At 38.5% G+C, this 25201-nt stretch overlaps 2 protein-coding genes across 2 annotated transcripts in view; one reads left to right on the top strand and one right to left on the bottom strand.

Annotated features, from left to right (window-relative positions):
• Positions 1-936: 936 nt before the first annotated feature.
• foxred1 (FAD-dependent oxidoreductase domain containing 1) lies at positions 937-10851 on the bottom strand. Its single transcript, XM_031308124.2, has 11 exons — positions 10438-10851; positions 9804-10024; positions 9000-9110; positions 8537-8655; positions 8267-8361; positions 6456-6557; positions 4443-4519; positions 3577-3737; positions 2419-2548; positions 2217-2321; positions 937-1268 (listed from the first exon to the last, which is right to left on the bottom strand). Exons 1-11 carry the CDS (start codon positions 10592-10594, stop codon positions 1014-1016), a joined length of 1533 nt encoding a protein of 510 aa, XP_031163984.1. The 5' UTR covers positions 10595-10851; the 3' UTR covers positions 937-1013.
• Positions 10852-14453: 3602 nt separating this feature from the next.
• Positions 14454-25201, top strand: part of LOC116056013 (F-BAR and double SH3 domains protein 2-like) — a 30147-nt gene continuing 19399 nt past the window's right edge. The window contains exons 1-3 of the mRNA XM_031308114.2: positions 14454-14686; positions 17165-17262; positions 21134-21179. Of these exons, the coding sequence (XP_031163974.1) occupies positions 14666-14686; positions 17165-17262; positions 21134-21179 (165 nt within the window). The 5' untranslated portion in view covers positions 14454-14665. The remainder of the gene's footprint in view (positions 14687-17164; positions 17263-21133; positions 21180-25201) is intronic.

The raw sequence follows: 25201 nt of genomic DNA, 5'->3' as shown, positions 1-25201 counted from the left end.
CAAAAAACATTATTGTTTCTACTGCTGTCAGTGGAAAACCCTGTTTAATCCCAGCACGTAAAAAAATCCATCAATCCAGTTTGACTTTGGTTGTGTAAATATATAAACCAAAGTTGTTTTCTTGCACAGACCCTAATTTCAAGCCGTGCAATTAAGAAGAAAACATGTTCATTCAAGTTTTTCTGTTTTCACAAATGTGCAAAGTCAGATATTCAGAAAACTATATTCAAGTAGCTCAAACACAATTATTCCTTTTTGGATCTATAATATGCACAGTGGAGACGTGCAATGACACAACTCAAGCCCTTTTTTCAAACAAACATTATTATTATAAAATTACATTGCATTGATCAATATAAAACTTTGATATTAACCTATATTGAGAGGGTAACAGTAAATCAGAAAAAAAGCTGTTTCATGATACAATAATGAACACATAATTAAGAAATAGAACAAATTGGGTGCCCGGATAGCTCAGTTGGTAGAGCGGGCACCCATATACAGAGGTTAACTCCTCGATGCGGGCCCGGGTTCCACTCAGACCTGCGGCCCTTTGCTGCATGTCATCCCCCCCTCTCTCTCTGCCCTTTCATTTCTTCAGCTGTCCTGTCAATGAAGGCCTAAAAATGGCCAAAAAATAATCTTAAAAAAAGAAAGAAAAAGAAATATAACAAATAAAAAAAAAAAAGAGTCCATTCCTATGACTTTGGAGATGGTAAATAATAAGTAAAGGCTGAAATCTGGGAACATTACTAAAAATAAGTCAGACAGCCTGCTGCCTGCAGCGCTGGTTGAGCCCTCGGTGTGAAAGGGGTATTAGAAAGTGAACATTTGTATTATTTAGCCATTTTCTGTAATAGCTTTCCCAGATCGCAGTAATTAATCTGGTGAGTTCAATGTCACTGATAAGAATAATGTTCAAAACTACAAAAATACCAAACTTTGATGAGCAAAGTTGTAATAATTTGGCATTCGCAGGAGAGTGAAGGGTACAAGTCCAGGTCCTAGCTCCTCTATACGATGTTCTTCTCCAGCATGGGTTCATTGGCCAGAATGCGTCTGAAGCCCAGGCCGCTCAAGTTCAACGTTGTAAAGTTTCCATCCAGAATCAGTTCGGCCACAGATCGCCCCACCGCGGGGGAGTGCTGCAGGCCGTGGCCGCTGAAACCCGTGGCAAAGTACATGTTGTTGATGAGAGGGTGCATGCCGATGATGCCGTTTTGGTCGAAGGTGTTGTAGTCGTAGAAACCTGCCCACGCACTCTTCACCTGAGGGAGGGAAAAAGAGAAGATGGTTTTACCTTTTTTTCTTGTTTCTGTTGATAAAATGTGCACAGATCCTAATTTCAAGCCGTGCAATTAAAAAGAAAATATGTTCCTTTCAAGTTTTTCCTGTTTTCACAAATGTACAAAGTCAGATATTCAGAAAACTATATTCAAGTAGCTCAAAAACAATTATTAATTTTTTTTATCTAAATATACACGATGGAGACGTGCAATGACACAACTCGAGCCCTTTTTTCCGAAAAATGTGTTGATTATTATAAAATGACATTGCACTGATCAATATAAAACTTTTATATTGTACTTTGTTGAGTGAGTAAGAGTAAATCACAAAAAGGCTGTGTCATGAGACAATAATTAACAAATAATAATAATAATAATTAAGAAATAGAACAACCGAAAATGTCAAAGGATCCAATGTGATTCAACATTAAATATATATATTAAAAAAAAGCCAACTTAGTGAGGATGGAGTGCTGAAACTGACAGAATTTTTTATTAATTTAACTGCTTAATGTAAACTCATAATTTGATCTGCGTGGCCGGGTTAGCTCAGTTGGTAGAGCAGGTGCACATGTATAGAGGACTATTCCTCAACGCAGAAGGTCCAGGGTTCGAGTCCGACCTGTGACAATTTCCTGCATGTCTTCCCCCTCTCTCTCCCCTTATATCACATATAGGCTGTCCTATCCATTAAAGGCAGAAATGCCCAAAAATAATCTTAAAATAATAATAATAATAATAATAATAATAATAATAATAATAATAGGGTTAACAAAAAAAAATCAGTATTGGCTTTAAAAGAATCCATAAAATAACTCTGTAATTATGGAAATAATTAAATGAAGTTCACTAGCATACTTGTAGAATGATTCCCAGGCAAAGACACATTTAAATGATGATATATGATATATCAACATATCCCAAACCTACCTTCAGCTTCTCGAAGACTGGAACACGAGAGGCCAAGTTGGGCCAAACCTTGTCCTCAAAAAACTGGTGGTCCACCTCCAGGTTACTGGTATCTGGCTCCTCTGCCTGAGGACGGAAAAATTCACTTTCATTTAAACTTTTTTTTATCCTTACTCATAAAAAATAGTATAGGAAAACAATGTAGAACTACTGTATAACAGACCTCCTCTGGTGATCTCCCAACAATGTAGTTTCCTCCTAACCCCTCTCTTCTGAAGTAAACTCCAGAGTAATCAATCAGGAAGGGGCTGTCTAGACCTGGACCATCAGGACAGTGGACCACATACACATACCTGAAAAAGAGTTCAGGTAGATACAATATTACCTTCAGCATATTCTTACAGTCCTGTGTAAACTGTTCTTTCTTGTCATTAAAGCACTAATGTGATATTTCATGCCGACATTCAGTTAGTTGAATTTACGTCAGGGAGTTTTTTGCCATGAAAAGGGTCAAAATTAAGTGCTTTGAGTAAAAAAGCATTTGGATCAAGAGGCAGCTCCTTGAGGCAGCTTGAAGAAGGATTTAGTGAAGATTTTACAGAGAACCTGCAGCTGGTTTAGTGCAAAAAAGGACCCTTTTTATACCTGCCTGACATGTATTCAAAATGATCTACCGCTCGATTTCTGTACTTGGTTCAAGCAAACTACAATTATTACAACTTAGCATTATATTTACATCAAATTATAAGATGAAAAAGTTGCCGCTTTTGGAGGAATTTAAATTGATATTACAGGCAGAGAGTTCTATGAAACCATGGCTCTAATAGTGGACACTACAGTATTTTTTTAAATGCACTTGTTTGCAGTTTCTGCAACAGAAATGTACCTCCACCGCGTGTTAATTTTTGCAAAGTATTTCTGTCACTTTGTTGGCCGTTATGCCCATATTTAAACAATATCACTTCTTCCCACTCTCTGTGACGGCCGGCTTTTCACTCTGCCTGCGAGTGTGGTCGTTCAGAAAAGCTATAAGCATTTTTGATTTCCGACGTAAACCTCTTCTTTTGTAGTATAACCTGGGCTGAAGTGTGTGTTCTGCTCTGGGTGAGATTTATACCTATTTTACCGCTCCATTTAAAAAGGGCTACAGTCGTTACACAGTTCCTCGGATTTGGAAGTAAGCACCCTCAAATTAAAGCTGAGAGTCGGCACTATAAAGTTAGCCAGAGTCCAAATAAAACTGTCAAAATACTAAAGAACTGCACTGTTTGAGGCACTGCCAATCCCTTTCAAAGTAAACTAGACATTTTGACAGTGATTAGGCTGCTTTAAAAAATAAAATAAAAAGAAGGAAACTATGCCACTTAAGTCAATGACCGACCTTTTGCGAGGCTCAACAGGCAGTGGGATTCCACCGATGGAGTCTTTGGGGCCGAAGCCGATTCCCAGCATCGCTGTCAGTTTGGCAGAAAAGGCTCCTGCTGCATTCACCACAATGGCACATTCCACCGGCTGGTACTCCAGGCTGTTAGGCATCTGCACCTGCTCAACACGAGCCATTATGCCAACATGTACAACACTATGATGTTCCTGTGGTGCTGTGTCAGTAAGCAAAGGACTTCCAAATATTTGATAGCATATCGAATACATTATCCCAACCGATACTACCTAGAATTTGAGTTTAAAGAGATGCTACATTTTCAAGAAGAAAGAGGCAGCAATATCAATTTGCGATATTAATCTGCAAAATTCAGAAAGCCATTTTTGGGGTTTCTAAAGACCTTTTTTAATGTTTTCTGGATATATATATATATATATATATATATATATATATATATATATATATATATATATATATATATATATATATTTTGTTTTACCAAAACACAGAAATACGGCTGAACAAATGTGCCTTTTTCCCCAAAAAATGACCAGAATATTAAAAGAAAAAAAAATTGTTTTTAAAGACCCAATCTGTATTTTATTTGACCCTATAAATTGCCAGTTCATTTAATGTTAGAACCTTGGCACTCAGAATTAAACTTTAAGTGCATCCCAGGGAGTCCATCTCTCATAAATGCATAATTACCAACCATAATGTCCACAGTAACCTACAATCAATAAACAATATAATACAATAAAACAAATAAATCAAATTTATAGAAGTTCAATAGCCTAAATTGTCTCACATGTCACTAAGCAGGTACCATTGAGTATAAGATCCACTAAAGTCACTGTCCCACTTACTTTGACAGATTTTATCCTCCTGAGATCCACTTCATCGCCATCAGCGGTAGTCATCACGTTTGTTGTGTATTTAAAATCTGTGAAAGAAATAGAAACATTAATATCAGCCAGCGGTTGGCCAGCTGTTCAATACGCGCATTCTGCATCAACACAGGCATAAAGGAAACACTGCAGGATGGGGTGTAGACTACAATTATTTCTATCAATCTTCAATGTAAAACTATAAGACGTACAACTTGATTACATTACATTTCATTTCATTTAGCTGTTTTATCTAAAGCGACTTAATAATAATAAGTGCGTTCAACCATGAAGGTACAAACTCCAAACAGCAAGAATCGAGCACAAGTACATTAGCTTCAAATAGGCCAAACTACAAACAGAAATGCAACATGTAAGTGCAAATGTTGTTTTTTGTAGCATCATCTTCTTACCAATTAAATAATCTATACTGGGATCTCATTATGAAACAAAGGCAATCTTTACATTTTTAAAACAAAGTTAACGCGGCTTTGAGGGAAGTGTTGCTGGTTCACTTTTAAGGGAGGGAGTTTGAACAATGGCCGTTGATTGCAAGGGGGACTCGTAGGTATTTATGGTCATTTGTTTGTTCTCATCAATTTGTATGTTTCCGAGGACCACTTTGTTTGTTTTAGTAATGCTACCCTTTGGGATTTTGTGTAATATTTATTCAAAGTGCGTCATATCATGGAAAAGTGTCGATAACAGGATATCAGACTGAACATAAACTAAGGGGTCAGGTTGACCTGAACAAGCTAAAACCATTACATCATTTCCAAGAACTGTCCTCCAAAGAAGACATGTGATTTCTACTAGTGAGAGGAGGGAGGGGTGTTTATAATAACATGTACTTTTGGGGCAGTTGCTCTGCAGAACTAACTCAGGTCTTTGTTATTGAAATAAAGATCTTCATATTAAGATACTCTTTTGAGTTGTTGTGCTTTCAAATTCCTAATACAAATCATCAATTCAAATAAATAAATCATTCAAATGCTTTCAGTGCTGCATACAGTCCTGGATCAAACTGCTAAAAGTAGAATTTTAAGTGAAAGAAAAGTGAGTAAAAATTCTACACTTTTACTAGTTTATCCAATTATTATGACTTAAAAATGCTCGATTTAAGAGAGTCACAGAGAAGTAGATCCCAGATGTTTAGAGTGATTGTTCAAACTAGTATTTCTAATGATGAAAAATACATTAGCTGAAACACTACGTATAATCCAGAATAGGGTAGTTTAAGCCTGTTATTTGCATTTGATTTGAACAATTTGAACATTTATCAGGATGCAACACAACTTTTTCTCTTCTTTATCTATTTTGTGTTGCATCTATGAGGACTGTACACAAAGAATAAAGCTGGCATTTATTCTTTGCAATAACTTTACATGCATTTTGACAATGTGGTACTACATTCTCCTTATGATGTGATTTCTCAGATTCTTCTGCTCCAGCTTAGTTTTTCTTTTGTTTCCATTTCAGCTAAATTCCTACTATTTCATCCCTATGTTTATATTATAAATATACTGTATACGCATGTTGTTCATTTGACATGTTAATTGCTACTGGAGAATAATAAGGATTTCACACAAATCAACATTTTTGAAAATCTAAATGATATACAGTATGTTTATAATATTTTTGCAGAATAACATCACTGAGATTTAAAAGATTTAAAAGAATGAAAAAAGGAACAGATGTAGGTAAATCCTTTGTTCTGATTGGCTGTATGAACGTGATTAACATTACATTTTACTCGTCAGCTATCTGCTTTTACACAAAACTCAATCAGAGTACTTGAAAAGTCTGTGAGCAACAGCTTTACAATAGTTAAATACAACATGTTGTACCAGACAGGTTTTACTGGTGTTGTGTTGAAATAACTTGTCGGTTAACATGATGGACCTGTGTGTCTATTAGATAATAATAGATGATTCTTTAACACAATACAGTTACAGCAGGATGTTTTTGTTTTAAGAGGCCACGATAACAAACCTGTGACTTCGCCGCAGCACTGGATGACTCCCATGGAGATGGCCTTCCTCCTGAAGGCGTTCAGCAGAGTCCAGGGGTCGAACCAGCCCTCGTTCTCCAAACCTGGAAGTCAGGACGAATGGTAATACTAGTTCATGCTGTTTAAAGTGCTCATATTATGCTCATTTTCAGGTTCATAATTGTATTTAGAGGTTATATCAAAATAGGTTTACATGTTGTACTGCACATTGCTGCAGCTCCTCTTTTCACCCTGTGTGTTGAGCTCTCTGTTTTAGCTACAGAGTGAGACATCTCACTTCTGTTCCATCTTTGTTGGGAGTCGCACATGCTCAGTAGCTAGGTAAGGACTACTAGCCATTAAAAAGCAGAGTATGAGGGCGTGCCACGCTAGCAGCTAGGCGAGCATTATAATGTGTGTTACAAAGTGACGCACATTTGTCTCTGAAGTAAAGGCTGGACTACAACAGAGCTGTTTGTAACAGTTTGTGAACAGTGTTTTCTGTTGGAGATGGTAAGTCCCTTGGGGGTGGACTTTGGGCTTTTTCACTTTGTAAACCTATAACGTGCACAAAAAAGATATATGACACAATAAAGGAAAGGGAAAAAGCCAAAAAGCATAATATGAGCACTTTAAAAATATATATATTTAAAAAGGGTGTTGATGCCCTCACATACATATCAGACTAACTGGTGTCAAATGAATTAAAAAAAAAAAAAAAATCATGAATTTAAGATTCATGCTGAACAGAAGATTAGAATTTCACATTGGAATACGCCCTCTGGTCAAACATCTGATATAGTAATTAGAAAAAGATACACTAACGAGCTGTGATTAAGGGCAAACCTCTATCTTATCAGAGGTGGACTACACTTAGGACCAGACTTAACAAAGCTTTTGAGCCCATTTTTTTGAGATTTGACCATTTTAACGGCAAACTTTTAATTCCTTATTGTTTATTTAGTACTAGTTACGGTTTGCAAGGTGCATCACTCTCATTGTACGTGCATTTAAAAGGGATAGTTCAACAAGCTGCCAGTTTGGAGAAGCAGGCAGAAGTACCGACACAGAAGCTAAGCAATGTACTGTTGTGGACGGGGGCAGCAGCTAAACATAACTTAGCCTAAAAGAAGGCCCACCTAAAAACAACAATATCAGTTTAAGTGTACACTATACTTGGAATATTTTCCCCATTTTACAGGGCGGTCAAACAGCCCTGTTTAAGTTTATGTGAGGGGGGGAACTGAAGCCGTTATCTATGCTCTCATCAAATCCACCAGAGTCCATTGACAAAAAACAAAAGTTCAATATTTATATTTTGTATATTTACAATAAAAGCAGAGTCCATACATAAATATGTACAATGTGTGTAATATCATTGTAATATGTGAGTTTTAAATTTAAATTATAGTGCAAATAAAAAGATTTTGTTAGAGAGCAATAGGTAATAGAGCAAATATTATCAATTAACATATTTTGTTAGTAAATCTGATTAGGGAAACAGCTTATACCTTTAGTTCTTAAAGGTGCTCTAAGCGATGTTGGGTGACGTCACTTCTTGTTGACGTTCGAAGTATTGTCAAACAAAACGGAGGCTAGGCTCGTTGTCGTTGTCTAGGACACCTCTCCTCTAGCCAACTTCCCTCTTCTCTCTCCTCCACTCCCCACCCCCCCTTCATGTGCACGCGCACTAATATATATATATATATATATATATATATATATATATATATATATATATATATATATATATATATATATATATATATATATGGAGTGATGAAATATTAACCTGTGTATTATCTGCACTCACCATATGAAGCGAGCACGACACCGTCTGTGTTTATCCACGGAAATTTCTCCTTTACTTGTGTCGGAGAAAGAAGTGAAACTTTGGCTCCAGCGTACCTACAATTACAAAGTAAGATCGTTTATTGATACATAATTGTAATAATCCCCTAAAGCCTTAGAGCTACTAGAATCTCTGAATGGAGAGAGTCTCTGTGTACACTTTCATAAGGTGGAAAGTGATTTCTAGCTTTCGGTTATCCCACAGTTGTACTGCAGGAAAGAAGAGTGACACCTCTGAGTGCTGTAGTTCTCCTCCATGATGTGAGCCACCTGCTCACTGGCCAGGAAGAGGTATCCTGATTGGTTGAACTGGAGGTCTATTGGGTCTTCGTCTAACACGCCGAGGTGTTCCTGAGAGACAGACACAGATAAATCATTTCCACCCTAACAAAGTGTAACGAAAGAAATAAATCAGCATTTGATGAGAAGATCAATGTTTAACTTAACTAGCTAGCCTAACTATTTCTTGGCTGGGACCAATTGCTATAGGCAACCAACAGATACAAGAAATCAAGCCCTACTGTACAAGTTGGTCAAACCTCAGCTGGCATACAAGCTGCTCTTGATTACATATTAACATAACACAAGTCACTGTAACATTAAATGATTTAAAAGCTTGTCATTCATTTCCAGTGTGCCGTGAAGCTGAGCGAGGGTGCACACAAACGGCAACAACATCTTCAAACGTGACCTACATTGATGTTCCTCATGAAGTCTGCGGAGGCCAGGGAGAGGTGGATGTTCTCAGGCAGAGAGAACTGCTGTCGGATCCCCCCAGCAGAGAGCACGGTGGAGGCCTGGGAGTACTAGGGGAGAGCCACATGCAGGAGGAAGCAGTTAATAAGGAATTGTATAGAAGCAGTGGCCTGCAGTATAACACTATCACACTTTTAAAACACTATGGGAGAACAACTTACATCTTGAAATAGCATTTGGGTTTTGGGGTGAATGGCCTGTTAGACTTTCTGTAATACATGGGTATTGATCCTGTCTGTGATAGATATAATCAATCGTCTGCTACTTATATATATATATATATATATATATATATATATATATATATATATATATATATATATATATATATATATATATATACAGCTTAATAGATGTGCAGAAGACAAAAGGACAATTTAAAATGTGCTATTAGAGGAAAGGATCTAACTTTCCCTATATCAAAACATTTGTAGTCTACGCATTCAAGGCATTGAGACAGTGAATATATAAATGAATGACGAGCCAGACTTTAGGGTTAAGTTTAACTTTGATTATTTAGACAATTTGTTGGAAATCATACTGGGATTAACCACAAGATGGTGCCATGGTGTGTCAAGCAAAGGCAAGAATAGCACAACAATACAGGTGACACAGATGATGAAAATGTACATAAAGTGTTTTTAACCAATTATTCCTGTTTGGCCCCTGATGAAGGTGTAAGCAGAAACGATGGGATTCGATTCAGCAAAATGCATGAACAATTTGCCATACTGGGTCCTCACCTTTGGGTCCTTCTCCACCACAACAACTTTCACCCCTCCTCGCACCCTCTCCTTCTGCTTGAGCCAGTAGGCAATGGACCAGCCCATCACACCGCCTCCTACGATCACAATGTCGGCCCTCTCCGGCGGAAGGTTGGGTGTTATCTCCAGGGGACTCCAGCTGCTCCCTGGCAGGGCGTCCGACGCCTTCTTCCTCATTGCCGCCAGCTGGGCTTCCAAGTCTGAGGCCCAAAAGCAGAAACTTTATCTTAATTCATCATCATTTGGCAGATGTTGACTTGCACCTTACAACTTAAGATATTTCCGAAGCTTTAGCTACCACTCTACAGTTCGGCAAATATAGTAATTCACATATTAGAAAATAAGAGGAGTAACATTAAAATTACTGTAACGTTAAGTGTAAGGAGCAGTGGGGAAAAACTGTAAAAGTTTACATTTTGAAAAAAATAAGTGTTGCTTGGAAGATTATATGCGTGCCGAATTGTAAATAGATCGCTAACAATTCAACAGAGTGTCAGATGTGTGACCTACAAGATGCATACATTTGTGGATTAACAAATAATTATATTAATTTGAGGATTTCTGAATGCCAAGGGGGCTCGCATTGACGTTTACTTCCTTTGATGTCCCCCACCTTTAAAGAAGTCATTCCGGAGAGGTCGACCTGTACTCAGGTTTTGACATAACGCTAAATGTCCATACTGCCATGTGTGTCGTTGTGTCTCCCATCTGGAGGTAAGTAATCCATGAGTCGTCCGCACCTTCACATGCAGCCTGCGCCACGTTGACATTGCTACGAGCTAACTAGCTAGTTAGCTAGTCGGCTAACTGAATTGTGGTTACACCGTGCAAACCAAAATAACAGCAGTGTGAACAAACGTGCATGTCTTTTCTCGAAAAGCATGCACTCAAATCTGTAACCTGATAGCTAGGTCGGCTAAACATAAAAATAATCAAAACGAGGATGAAGAGTAATACCGGTTGTTGGACGGTGTTTCCCTTCAAACTAAAAGCCCATCCCCAATGCCATCAATTCTAGGAACAAGCTAGTCTCGTATTACCGGACCCATCTTCAAAGCGCTGTGTGGGAAACCCCCCTTGCCCCCAGTTTGTGCTAGTCTGTGCCTCTTATGTAGGCTATTAACCTAACATAACAAGACAAAAACGAGCTAGGAACAGTATTAATTGTTAATAACTAATTGTTAGTTTATTAATTTTAATGATGCTGCTACATATTTTTAGGCTTCGGGAACAGTTAATAGGCTTAACCTAACCCTAACCCTAGGTTAATAACAGTTATGTTGTTGTTATGTTTTATGATTAATAGATTCATTTGTCCATCAGAAACAAACATATATTCAGTTACAATGATAAGCAACAGCAAAAGCAGCAGATTCAAACATTGAAGAAACTTGAACAGTGATTTTGGCATTTTTGCTTGAAAAATTACAATAACTTCTTATCAAAATAGTTGCAGATTAATTTCTGTCAGTCAACTAACTGATTAGTTGCTGATATGTTGTATTTTGGATAAATTTGAATGTCGACAATAAACCAAACCAGAAAAACACCTGTTCAAAACTTGAAAAGAATTGCCAAGCTTACTTTTTTATAATCTTTTGCACATTCAAGTTACTATTGCAAAAGCATTTTTTTACAGCCCTTCTATACTAACAGTATGTTGCAACTTGTATACGCTGATATCTGACTGCAAATAACAGTGATGGGAGTAAGTTGAACCTAAACAGTATATGTACGAGTCAAATTAAGTAATATGGTGCCATGTCTTTGTGCAAAGTAGTTTTATTTTGAAAAAAGCTCATGGAACTTTCATTATATTTCTTCACACTTGATGCTGGTTCATGATAGAGGCAGGCCGCAGGAGTGACAGCAGAGAGCCAATCAGATGTGGGACAACCTATTAGGGGGTGCATTTTTTCCACTCAAGATCTCCAGTTAGCTGCTCCATATCATTAACCGCAAACTAAGAGAGGAACGATTTTATTACAAAAAGTCAAGTATGAACACATTTTTAAATTTTGCTTTAGTTACAGTTTGTCAGGTATTCAAATGTGATTAGTGGGTAATAACACTGTAATACACCCTGTAATACATGGCTTTCAGTAAAACTAAATAGATGAAGAATTAGAGCTGGGCAATATGTTGATATTATATCGATATTGTGATATAAGACTAGATATTGTCTTAGATTTTTGGATATCGTAATATGGCATAAGTGTTGTCTTTTCCTGGTTTTAAAGGCTGCATTATAGTAAAGTTATGTCATTTTCTGAACACACCAGACTGTTGTAACTGTTCTAGTATTTACACATAGTCATTATATCCACATTACTGTTGATTATTTATCAAAAATCTCATTGTGTAAATTTTTTGTGAAAGCACCAATAGTTAACACTACAATATCGTTGCAGTATCGATATCGAGGTATTTGGTCAAAAATATCGTGATATTTGATTTTCTCCATATCGCCCAGCCCTATGAAGAATCGATATATAAAGTTATATGCTGTTGCAAATTTAGTCAGTCACATACTGACAACATACAATCTTTCTCCTGCATTCCCACTTTCTACAGTTTGTTCAGATGATCATATGTCCTTGTCTAGTAATTGTATTTCAAACACCACTTACAGCCAACATTGTCTTTCTTCTTTGTCGTGATTTGCCTTTTTGATTTGTGGGGTTGCATTCAAATGTGTGATCCTCCACCACAGTTGCGCATGCCCTCTTGCAGAAATACATCCACTCTTAAAAGACAGTAAAATACTTAAAGCTGCAAAATCAACCACAGGCAATTTCTGTTGTAGTACACAATAATATGCCTTGCTTTAAACAATTTCTACAACTTGGAATTTAGATGTTCTGCATGTAGCTACCTGTTCTGTTCTGGACCCTTGTTCATTTCTGATCTGTCTTTGAGAATAAGTCCAGGATGCCAACACAATGACAGGCAGGGTGGCAGGAAGTTGGTCATAATTAAAGGAACATATACAATGAAATGAAATGGTACATTACTAGATTTATAAGCTAAAATTTAAAACAAGTTTTACATATTGTTCTCTCAAATCTGATCCTTTGTGATTTGGTTGAGACAGTTTGAGACACATTAGTTTAAGATGGCCGACAAATGACACTGACAAGCTGACAGCTGTGTGCTGTGCAAAATGGAATATAAACCTTTGTAAATGACCACACTGTATCAAATAACCAGTTAGAAATTGTCACTGTTGCGATGAGAACATTAAGCTATCAGTTTGTGCACAATAGATCTGGCCTCTGGTGCTAACAGTTGAGCATGTTATGTTCAGTGATGGGCCTATCATATTAGCCTTTTGACTAAACACATAATTTCAGAACATACTGTATAAGCACAAAGAGAAAATCGTAAATGTCTTGATCCTAGATTTTCATTCCCAGATGTTTTTCAAGACAAGACCTCAGACAAAGCATAAAGCATGACCCTACTGTAAAAATAAGAGCATGGCCTACCTTAAAGGACAATTTCGGCGCAAAACAAACCTAGGGGTTAATAACAGATGTGTACCCACTCGATCGTTCTCTGGGACATGTTTTCATGCTAATCGAATGTGTTTGTAAAGTAAAAACAAATTGCTTATTATACCACCAAAAAGGCTCAAAATATCACCACACTTCAACGGTAGCATAATGAGGGTCCCTTAATGTTAACCGAAGCATTGAGAACTTTGTAAGTGTACAGACAGTTTATTAAAAAGATAGATTAGAAAGACAGTAGCTCCAAGACGGCGGCCACCTGTATACGAGAACGCAACTGTCTTTATAATCTATCTTTTTAATAAACTGTCTGTACAATGTTCTCAATGCTTTGGTTAACATTTAGCGACCCTCATTATGCTACTGTTGAAGTGTGGTGATATTTTGAGCCTTTTTGGTGGTATAATAAGCGATTTGTTTTTACTTTCCCTGTGCCCCGAATACTAGCGTTGTAAGCTAATCAGCGGTCCGTGCTAGCTTGTTTCAAGCTACAAACACGTTCAATTAGCATGAAAACATGTCCCAGAGAGCGATTGAGTGGGTACACATCTGTTATTAACCCCTATGTTTGTTTTGCGCCGGAATTGTCCTTTAAGGTAGGCCATGCTCTTATTTTTACAATAGGGTCATGCTTTATGCTTTGTCTGAGGTCTTGTCTTGAAAAACATCTTGGAATGAAAATCTAGCATCAAGACATTTACGATTTTCTCTTTGTGCTTATACAGTATGTTCTGAAATAAATTTTTTAAGTAGCAATTTGACATTTTTAAAAATTGATTTACACGTTATGTTTTGTTGTTTAATCTCAAAAATATGTGCTGGGGATCAATATTGTATCTTATTACCATTGATCCAAGTTTGTAGAGCGGATATGGCCACTAGAGGGCTCACTGTCAAAGTTGATTTATGTTGAAAAAAATACATAAAATTGTAGGCTGGGGGTTATTCTTAAAAAAACAACTATTAAATAAATAAAAAGTTATTAAATGTCATGTTTTTCGAGATTTGTGGATTATCCGCTTTTATTTTGAAGATTGTATACGGAAGTAGCATTTTATATTCAGGTGGGTTTGGGGATTGTATTTTGAAAATATGGCAGGAAGTGTCTTGCTTTATTGTGGCTAGCTTGACCACGAGCTTGACGCTTGTGTTTTCTGTTCCCTGGGGCCACAGTGTTTTCAACGGGACTCAACTTACCGGACTCGCCATGGCCGCTTGACCCAGGCTAAAATACCCTTCTTCCGTTATTATTTGTTCGAAACATTTGCACAAACTTTTCCCAGACAAACTTTCGTCTTTTGTATAGTTTTTTTATGTCAAGGAATAAGGATGCAACCCCCACCGAGAAAGGTGAGTTTCCCCGTTTTAGCCGCTGAAGCTAACGTTAGTTGTCTGGAAACGTTCTCGACGAAGTGGTGCATATTTAATGGTTGAAAATGTACGCTTTGTTGCTGGCCGTCTGGCTTAAACGATAAACGCACCTTTTTATTCTGCAAATGTTCACTAGTTTGTTTTCTTGCGAGTTTAATTTGCGTATGCTGTTTCTTTAAATAGCAACGAAGGAAGAAAAAGTTGTTAAAAAGGTCCCATGTGCCTCAATTTAGGGAGACTAACGTTAGCCCCGTTAACGTGCCCCGTTCCCTCTCAAATGGAGAGAGACGGTCAAAATACATTTAAAATGTGACAATATACATGGTTTTCCAATATTGACTTAGAAAACAACTTTACATATTTTAAGAAATAACGCTACAGAGGGGTTGTCTTACATCGGCGCACAACTGAGTCGCCGAGCACCTCTTAAGTTCAAGTAAATATCAAGTTTGGCTCACACTGTTGAGCAAGATTATGGCAATAGCAGGCGAAACTAAAGTAAAGAATTTATTCAAATGAAATGTAGTTTGCGTTTTTGGTCTATGCCGATTTTAATAGTGGATCCGGATTTATGAAAAACTTAACAAGATAAGTCATGCTTTGTCATTTAAGTGCGTTTGGAGCTATGGAACTGTAAATTGACAGATTTTTGTAAGTAGTTTGGTGCATTTTTTCTTGTCCAATAGAAGGTTGGTAGAAAAGAAGAACAATGTTGCCGTCACGTATGTATTGCTTAACTTAAAATAGCCTACCTAGCATAAGAGTGAACTAGTGTTTTGAGCGTTTTAATTCGAGGAATAAACGTAAAAACACAAATCTCAGCGAAGTGTGGTTCTCTGCGAATTTTTTTTCACGTGGGATCAAATTTCAATAACATGGCTCAGCAGCACAGAACATTGACCATTACTCCAGTACGTTTTGCAACTAGAATGCTGTTAACTGGAGTCAAATAAATGCTGGTTTAGCTTATTTGTGTTTGTTTAACGGCAAAAAATATGTGGACTGACTTAAGATTTTACGAATCATACATTTTTTTTGTCTTTGTAAATTTAGATTGCCCACCATGAAGGGTGAGGTTATACTTTTTGTTCTGAATTATTTTTAAAAATTATATTTATAGTTTCTTGAGAATATCATGAAGTTAAAGCTCTCTGACATATTTGGCTGACATATTGATAGATGATGATTGATTATAACAGCCACAATTTTTTTATATTCGCATTTTCATTTGCGATTTGAATCGGTCCTATAATTGAAATAAGGAAGAAAAACCCTGTTTTCTTGTTGACAACCCTCTCAGTTATCAGGAATGCGATCTGGTCACTGCACTTCCTATTTCATCTCATGGCCAATCACAAGCCCAGAGAGAGACTCTCACTTTGATAATGAATGGAGCTCACTTTCACTACCTAGATTTGAAATTTAGAGAAAGCTTAGCCTCGGTCAAACTTCCTACTGTATAGCCACTGAAGAAGTAAAATATTCCAACAAAAAAAAGTTGCAAAAAAAGGAACTGAACTTTTAATATGTGAGAATGCATGAAGTCCCAGTTTCATTTTCTCCATATCGCCCAGCCCTAGCTGCAACTAACAATTATTTTCATTAATCCATTATTCTGCTATTATTTTTTCGATTAATTAAAGATAAAAGATGATGATTTTTAGATTGCTTGTTTTGTTCAATTGCTTGTTTTGTTCAAAACCCGAAGATATCACCGAAAAATGCACCAAAAAGCAAATTAAACTATATGTTTGTGTCTTCAGTAGGCGCAAGTGGGCTTGCGGCTGAGTTCCACTGACAGAGTCGGGAAGTATCGAGGCATGGAGTAGCACATTTGTTGAATGAGAATAATATAGCATAACACCAGGCTAGATGAGCAATTACAACGAAGCCATTATCAATTAATTTGCTCGTTATTCTCTCAATAATCAGTCCATTGTTTTGTTTATAAAAAATCCAAGAGTCAATGGTGACATATTTAAATTGCTTGTTTTATATAACCAAAAGTCCAGAACTCAAAGATATTGAGTTTACTATCATATGTGACAAAGACATTCATTAAATCCTCAAATTGGTTGGCGATTAATGTTTATTTCTTCATTTTAATTGCAATTATTGAACTTTAACCTGGCTCATCATTGAAAATAAAGACAGAAAAACTCCCAGTTATCAGTAATGAGACCTGGCCACTGCACTTCATAATTTATCTAACGGCCAATTAGAAACCCAGCGAGACCAACTCTCACCTGTCCAGAGCTACTGCGTGATAATGAGCTCATTTTAACTAAACAGTTAAGCTGAATCGACACTGGCCTCTTGAGTCGTTGATATACGTACGGGAAATTTTTTGTCAAACACGAAGTGGAGAAATCCTCTTTTGTTTTTTGTCCGAGCTGAAGAAAAGAGTTATAACTAACGAGATTCTCCCTCACAAACCGTCTTTTCTTCCCCCTGCAGGTCCGGGTCACCCAGGAGCTGAAACACACTCACGCAGAGCAGATGAGCCGATTACACGTCAAACACCAGACAGAGTGTGACCTCCTGGAAGACCTGAGGTGAGCAGTCCGAGGTCTTACTGTAGACACGGTGGACTGCAGAGTACCTTTTTATATTTACATGATTATAAAATGACCATGACGAGAAGGCCCTGTCTACACGTATACCGATATTTTTGAGAGCAGATCATTTTACCTGGTGTTAAAAAAGAAAAAACACGCGAGAACGCAAAACGTTTTCAAACGCTCAAACAAACATGTCAGGCCAGTAGGTGACGATAGAGTCTATATCAACGATACGTCAAATACCAGAGAAGAACATGAGCTCATTTTCATTTTGGCTGTTGTAACTTAAAAACACAAATAGTAGCTCTTTATTTATTTATACTTATTTGACACCTATTTCTTCACCTTTTTATTTTTTTAACACCTTTCTGGCACACGGCCCAAGGTGATGTGGCGAAAACAACAGCAATATGTGATTGAGGTTGTTGTTAAAGCAGAACAGAAAGTACGAGAATCATTGTAAATTAATTTCCTTCAGTGTCAACAAAACGCATTACACGGGCCATCAGAAGCTCCAGTGGGTTAATGTGAGCGAACTAAACACTATAAACAGACTTGAAGAAACTCACTAGCCTAGCAATGTCAAGGCTGCAAACATCCCATAATGCATCACTCTCTGCCAGAGCCAGTGTTACACTGGTACTCTCTCCATTCAAAAAACATTTGCTGTTGTGGATATGTAAATGTGGTCCTTGAATATAATCCTTTTTCATATGTTATTTCCAGAAAAAAAGTATTATTACTTATATTTAAGCCATTACGGTAATTCCGGCCTGTATGTTGAAACATTCTATTACAGTTAATTAAAGGGTTAGACCTGTGTATCCATACGTCCAATTAAAAGCCACACAGTTAGTATTATCCTCCTACAATATGATGCAGTACAACACATTTTATTAAAGTGTAAGTTAATCTGTAATCTTGGTCTGTTTTCTAGTTTCCTGAGATTGTTTGTTTGAGGATTGTATGACAGGGTTTTTCTAAGAAACAGCAACTTGAATTCCAAAGATTAAAGTGAAATAGTGTTAACAATTTGTGGATCAGGCCAAGTAAACACTGGTCTTAGAGACACAAAGACATCTTTAGCCCTGTGCTCAGATGCGTAGGCATTTTATAGGTTGAAAAGCCAAAGGTTGTGGTTGTGTTTTCCGCCTTAGTGTTGGGTTGAGTTGACAGCCTACTGGCTCCCCACTTCCTGTCTGTGGTCGGTGGCTGAGCTCTGAACCTCCAAACAGCTGGAAGTTAAGGTCATAGAGAGCTGCCAGATGTTCTGACTGCCCTGGATTGTTCGCTGTGGGAGGCTCAGTAACATTAGTCTGTACAGAAACAATGCGAAACTGGACTGGTACAGAATTCACAGGGGTCACTCCCTGATCTCCGACGAGAAATGATTCAGCAAACTGGAAATTGCATCTGCTTGTCAACAAAAGCTCTGTTTGGGGAAAATGACCGGAAGTGAGCGTGGGGGAGGAGGGCGGAGTGGAAGAGAGGGAGCCTTGGAAATGCAGGGAAAAGAGGAAGGGAGCAGGCTAAAGGAAGAAAGGGAAGCGCCCAGAAAGTAAGTCAGATTGTTTAGAGTCGGGGACGAGCATCGCAGTCGAGTCTCGACATGCTTAATGACTTAATGATGATTCTGCAGAAGTCAAGTTTCTCCCAGGGCACTGACCTCTCCTCTTTTCTTAAGACTTTTGTATATTTTTAAGTTAGAGTTTAACTTAAGTTATTGTCAACTTTGTTCCTGTTATTGAAAATCAAACACCAGTATAAAAACAATATTTACTTGCATTTCTCAGCCCATTCTGTTTTTTTTTGTATACTTGTGAACCCAGCTAAACATTTTCAGCTATTTCAAACATGAGCAGCAGTTTTCGTTGGTCTGTAAGAATTAAAAAAGTGCTCTTGCATGAGCTTCACTTGACCATGCAGAGGGAAATCATAGAAAAGGCAATGAAAGCAAGTGCCTCAGCTGCAGTATCCTCAGTAAATCTGACTAAAAACTACAAAATTGCTCCACAAATTACCTCTTTAAATGCTTTTAACAACATTGTGTGAGCGCTGAGTTAAGATGTTCAGTTCAGTGAGGACTTCTGAAATTTCCACGTTAAGCATCACAGGAAGAGGGAGGAGAAGATGGGGTGGGGGGTGGGGTGGGAAAGAAAAATCAAAACAATCAGTGTAGACAGACAGTTGGACTTTCTTGGCAGACACAGAGAAATGTGGAAGTTTGGTTGTAGGCGCTGGCTCGAGGTGAAGGAGAGCGAACTGTAATAAATACCCATGGTAATATGATTGTTCCATTGTTATCATGCAAACTCTTAACACATTAACACGAAGGGTGCTTTCACCACCTAACCTGTGTGGTTCTTTTAAAACAAATTCTGCTGCGTTTTCCTGTTTAGTTTGGGCTGGTGTGAAAGCTGTTAATGGAACTCTGGTGCCGCTTGAAATGGAGGCTCTTTGTTGTGCTTTGTTCGTGGTCTGAAGACAAACTGACCAGCCACAGCTATTTAAAAGCTTAAAGTGCTCATATTATGCTCATTTTCAGGTTCATAATTGTATTTGGAGGTTGTACCAGAATAGGTTTATGTGGTTTAATTTTCAAAAATCACCATATTTTTGTTGTACTGCACATTGCTGCAGCTCCTCTTTTCACCCTGTGTGTTGAGCTCTCTGTTTTAGCTACAGAGTGAGACATCTCACTTCTGTTCCATCTTCGTTGGGAGTCGCACATGCTCAGTAGATACTCACTTAGTCAGTGCTTGGCCACAGACATTAGTAACGGGGAGAGTGTAGACTAACGTGACTAGATAGAACTACGTGTGAAAGTTACGGACGTGGCGGCAGTAGTTCAACCATACATGTTCGAACCAGAATCGGATCCTGAAGAAGGAGGGGAGTCTCCTGCAGAACCTGAGACTCAGAGAACTCAAATGTTTCGGCCGATGACGTAGACGGCCCTGCCGATTTTGACCAGCTCACCCGGAGACTGAAGGCAGGATACATTCAGAAACCCTTATCTCACTCAAAACAGCATGGATGGTATTTTTTCCAAGTTTGTATGTGTGTGGAAGCACCAGAGACACAATAACACTTAAAATCCCAGATTTTTTTATAATATGGGCACTTTAATTCAATCTGCTGATTGTGAACTGTTCAGAAAGCTTATATATATATATATATATATATATATATATATATATATATATATATATATATATATATACTATTAAAATATTTACTGAGATGTTGTGTTGCTTAAAACATTTTTCATCAGATTGTAATCCAAATCCCTTTGGTAGGAGATCAACTTCAGTTCTTTCTTTGCCATCAAAACATTTTGTTCTCAGATTTTTGGGCTACGTGGAAAGATTGGGAATTAATTCACTTTGATTTACTAGCCCAGTCTATACTGGGTCGGTACCTACTGTATGCAATAATTATTACATAGATGAAACAAACAATTTTTAAATTTAATTTAAGTAGCCATTATAATATGGTTGACCTGCAAAAGGTTTATAGGTGACTAAAATGGGCGGTCCACGGTGCAGAGTTCGAAGCCTCTGGCTTTGATAAGCATTTCATGGATTTGGTACAGAGAAGTGGAAATCCAACACACAGAAGTGGCTGCAGGAAAAACCCACCTCAGTCAAGGACAAAATTATCAATTAAATAAGTTTTATGGAGAAACTAACCTTTACCTTAAGTCCTTGATTGATGACAGTATGTGAACTACTGGAAACAAAATATTTGACCTGCACTATATGTGTGACTGTATTTAACTGTTTGTATTTGTATTGTTAGAAATATTGGTTACTGTCTCTTATTGCAATTTAATACTCACCTTCACTCGTTTTCTTCTCTTTAGGACTTTTAGCCAAAAGAGGGCAGCTGTAGAGAGGGACTACGCCCAGGTGAGTAAATCTTAACTTTTTGTCGTCTCTCACGGTGCTATTGATGCTCGTTAACATCACCGCTGCCCTGCCTTGTCATTTGTGTTGCTAAAAATACAGTTAGTTTTTACGAGACTGTCCTCCAAAGATACCATATGACAAGTCGGGGTTCAAGATGTGGTCTTAAGAAAGCTCTCTGTTCTCTTGTGGCTAGATAGCTCACGAATGGTAACCAGCCACAGAAAAAAACACCACAACAGAATGAGAGAAACAACCTCCAGTAGTGATCCACTGGCTCAATTCCTCTTCACTGTGTAGTTTTTGCCCGCAGCTTCCTGTAGACGTCAATCTGAAAAATCCCTTATTGCCTCCTTGGCTCTGTTCAGAGTTTTGCAGCCCTGTGAGGAATCTCCACCACCTCTGTGAAGAGAAGGGGGCATATCTGTAGTTATCCAACCAGCCACCTTACAACTTACATGTCTGTTTGCCCATGTGCATCTGGTAAAGATGGGGGAACCCCCCCTCGGTTCATAAAGGTGGCTTTGAAAAGCAAGGCTTGTTGTGAAAGTCCTGTCTTAAATGAGCCACACGTACTGACCCAGGTTTCATAAAGCTAACAGGGAGCTAATGTGATCAGACGGATTCAAGTCTAGTTTATTTCATGACTTTGAAAAAGGCAAGAGACATCAAGTGCTAGGGCTGGGTTTAGAAAATCGATTTTCATTTGAATTATCTGATACCAGAGCATGTGAGCAGAGTGGAGCGGTGAGAATTTATGCTCCCTGCTTATGGAGCTGTTCCTTCCCTCCGCTCAAAGCTGCTCCAGGCCGCGTTGCTTAATGTCACTCCGCCCTCAACTCAGATTTGTGTGGGCAGTGGTGACCTAAAGGTTAGAGAAGTGAGCCTGTGACCGGGAGGTCATCGGTTCAGGATAGGATAAATCTGGGTGGGGAAAGTGAAAGAACAGCGCTTGTCCCTCCCCACCACTGAGGTGCCCTTGAGCAAGGCCCTAACCCAAACGGCTCCAGTGGAGCTGCTCAGTGGCCAGCACATCAGACTGTGGTTGTGCTGGGCAGCTTCCAGGTATGAATGTGCAACTGTGTGAATGTGATCAGGACGTTTCTGCAAAAGAGAGGCTTCCTCTCAGTGAACCTTTCCTGAATAAATAAAGGTAAAAAAAAAGAATTTGATTTCACTCAAATCGCTCATCGCTCGCTCTACAAAAACAGCAGTGAAAAGCAGTGTTGTATTTATTAAATCAACTGCTCCCTTTACACTATACAGATTAAGCCCAATTTTAGCCCTGAATTGGTCTAATTTTAGAATTTGCCAAATTTCTGCAAGATTGGTTGCTGTTTGACGATCAGTTTGAGGTCACGGCGGCTGATTAACTGCCTTAACAATCAGTGATAAGGCTTTCAGATGATCGGTTGAATTTCTGGCGTGTCAGAGATTTTGTCTTGCGGTTTCGCGGTCCAATTTCCTTCATGGCTGCTGTCCAAAGATCCGTCATAAACTGCAGTGAGCTTGTTTTTACATTAGTAGTAGTAGTAGTAGTAGTACTAGTAGTATTTTACATATTGTTGCTAAAATTGTAGTCTTGGCTGAAACTGAACGTCACTCTTCTTAATGTCTGTTTATAATAGAGCAATAATAGAACTGCACAATGTAATGTTGACTTTCTCTCTTTTTGTCAACATTGTTGGGGACAGTGGCTCTGTGCTAACGTTAAGTGTGAGCTCCATGTCGTCGCCGATCAAGTGTGAGCATAAAAGATGCTGGTTCTGGAAGTGCAGAAAGGCTCATTAAAATGTTATGTGAGTTAACGACCGTGGTGAAGATACACCTTAAATTGATTACGATAGTCAAACTCTAAAATGTACGTAGATTGCAAAGCACTTGTTCGCCATTCAAGAGAAGCTAAAAGGGGAAACAATGTGTCTGACTCCTGCGGTTAAAAATATCTGATACCTTGTTCATTGTACATTATTTATATTGCTTGGCTAGGATGGGGCCATGTTATCATGTCACCTTACATAAAAGATTGGCATTGTTTCTGTAGTAGAGAGAAATAGAAGACTAGAAGAGAACCTCAAAAATGTACTGTAAAAATGATTATTCCATTGATCCAGCAGAATAATATATGTGTAACTATTACCATCAGTTGAACCGGAGCAGCAACAAGAGCTTCGGGCTCATTTCTTTTGTGGCACACTTCCTCCTGGACTAATTCCTGATTGGCTGAATAGTCCATTGGAAACTGGGAGCATGTGTCTGGCAGACGATACATCAATGTAGGTATCAGCTGCAAGCCTATGCTGTGTTGTAACATTTTTAGGGGCAGGAAAATGTGCATTACACAATGGGTATTTAACTATGTTGAGATTATTTTATTTACTTTAAATGTTATATAAATGCAGTAAGAATGTCAAAAAAAGAATAGTCAAACTGAGACATGTTTGTATCCAGCCGGTCAAGATCAGCCTGCAGGCGAGTTTTTGTAACCCTTTACATGTGTGTTTTATTGGATATGCATGCCCAAGTTCTACCATTGCTTTGAAAGATTTCGTCAGAACTGAGCAATGCAACACAGTTCTGCCTTCCCATGCTTAGTCATTATCAAAGCTGCATGTATTTGTATTCTTTATTTTAGTGTACTGTTTATAGTGTATTTAACTATAGTTTCTAATTTCATCAAATCTAAAACCCCTTAGAGAGAAGACACACCAGCCCGATAATCGGGCGTCGGGCCGTCTGGCGAGGTCCGTGACTCGAGTCTGTTCTGTGTGTCCCGTGCCGTCGGCCGTCCGAGGAGCCGTCGGCATTCATTTTGGCCGACCCGACATGTACAGTCGGGAGACAGGGCAGTCGGGACTCACCCGGAAATGGGGAAAAAGCGGATGAGCCGCTCAAAATCTGACGAAAATCTTTTAAACTGACCTTTGTCAATCTGAAATGAAGACAGATTCAGCAACTGCATGGTCTATTTCTCGCTTAAAATGTTTTCAGAAACACGTTTCGGTGAACTATTTTAGTACAATATGAGATTATATTCTGAACAAGCCGCCATGACAGTCTGGCTGTGAATTTCCGGAGAAAAAAGAACCATGTGACGTGTTCGTCCAATCAGCTGCCGGTTCTCATTTTCTGGTAAATGATCAGACTGTTAATGGAAACAATACAGAGCAGCGCCGCCTGCTGCTATGGAGACGTATTACGTTTTGCGCATGCGCAGAGCGTACGCTCAAGTCGGCGTTGCCTCAGTGTGTTCTGAGGCATTTTTTGGACCTCAGGACCCGACTGATCAGTCCGACTGGCTTTTCTGCCAACGGTCGGCCCGTCTGGTTGGTGTGTCAGGGCCTTTAGACTGTGGTAAATGCAGGTCAAAGGTAGTTCAACAGAACATGAATCGGCAATTCTGCTTTTCTGTTTTTATATCATTGTAAATTGAATATGTTTGGTTTTAACGCTGTTTATTGAACAAAACAAGCAATCTGAAGATGTCACCTTGAGCTCTGGGACATTTTTATGGGCATTTTCTTCAATCTTTTTTACATTTTAGACAAAACAATGATTTGGTTAATTGGATTAACTGGTTACTTCCAGCCCTAATATGAAGAAAATGTCTTTATTGTGTGTCTCAGTTTGAAAGGTGTTCTGTGTGTCTGGGTTGTGCTGCCTGCTAGTTATGTGATCAATTGGACACCCGCTGCCAATGGTTGAATCAAAGTGGGTCAGAGGGTCTCAGAAACACTTCGTCCCCTTTGGTTACTTTTTTTAATCTCTTCTCTTTACGCGCCTATTCTGGGTCTCTTACACCTGCAAGCTGCTTAAGCCATTAGCCAATTGCTATTCAAACCACACAGTTGTGATAAAATGTCCTCCTCTGTGTGGCTCTTCCTCTGCCTCGTCCTCACATCCCCTCCTCCTTCTCCTCCTCCTCTTCCCTTGTTCCCATCACACTATTCAGGCATGTCTGCTAGGCTAGCTCAGTGTCTATCTGGATCCCACAATGGCCGGGTTTGTAGCGGCTTTTGAAGCTT

Source organism: Sander lucioperca, chromosome 13, assembly GCF_008315115.2.
Source record: "Sander lucioperca isolate FBNREF2018 chromosome 13, SLUC_FBN_1.2, whole genome shotgun sequence".
NCBI lineage: Eukaryota > Metazoa > Chordata > Actinopteri > Perciformes > Percidae > Sander > Sander lucioperca.
The sequence above is the reverse complement of the archived record's forward strand: the minus strand, read 5'-3'. Positions and strand labels throughout refer to the sequence as shown.

What these genes read in the sequence shown, in the direction of transcription:
- foxred1 (XM_031308124.2), bottom strand. Translation starts at nt 10,594, where the DNA reads ATGTCAACGTGGCGCAGGCTGCATGTGAAGGTGCGGACGACTCATGGA. An exon ending in TGGTGGAGAAGGACCCAAAG is followed by an intron (nt 9,111 to 9,803) that starts GTGAGGACCCAG and finishes GCTCTCCCCTAG; the next exon opens with TACTCCCAGGCCTCCACCGT. An exon ending in CCTGTTGAGCCTCGCAAAAG is followed by an intron (nt 2,549 to 3,576) that starts GTCGGTCATTGA and finishes ACTCTTTTTCAG; the next exon opens with GTATGTGTATGTGGTCCACT.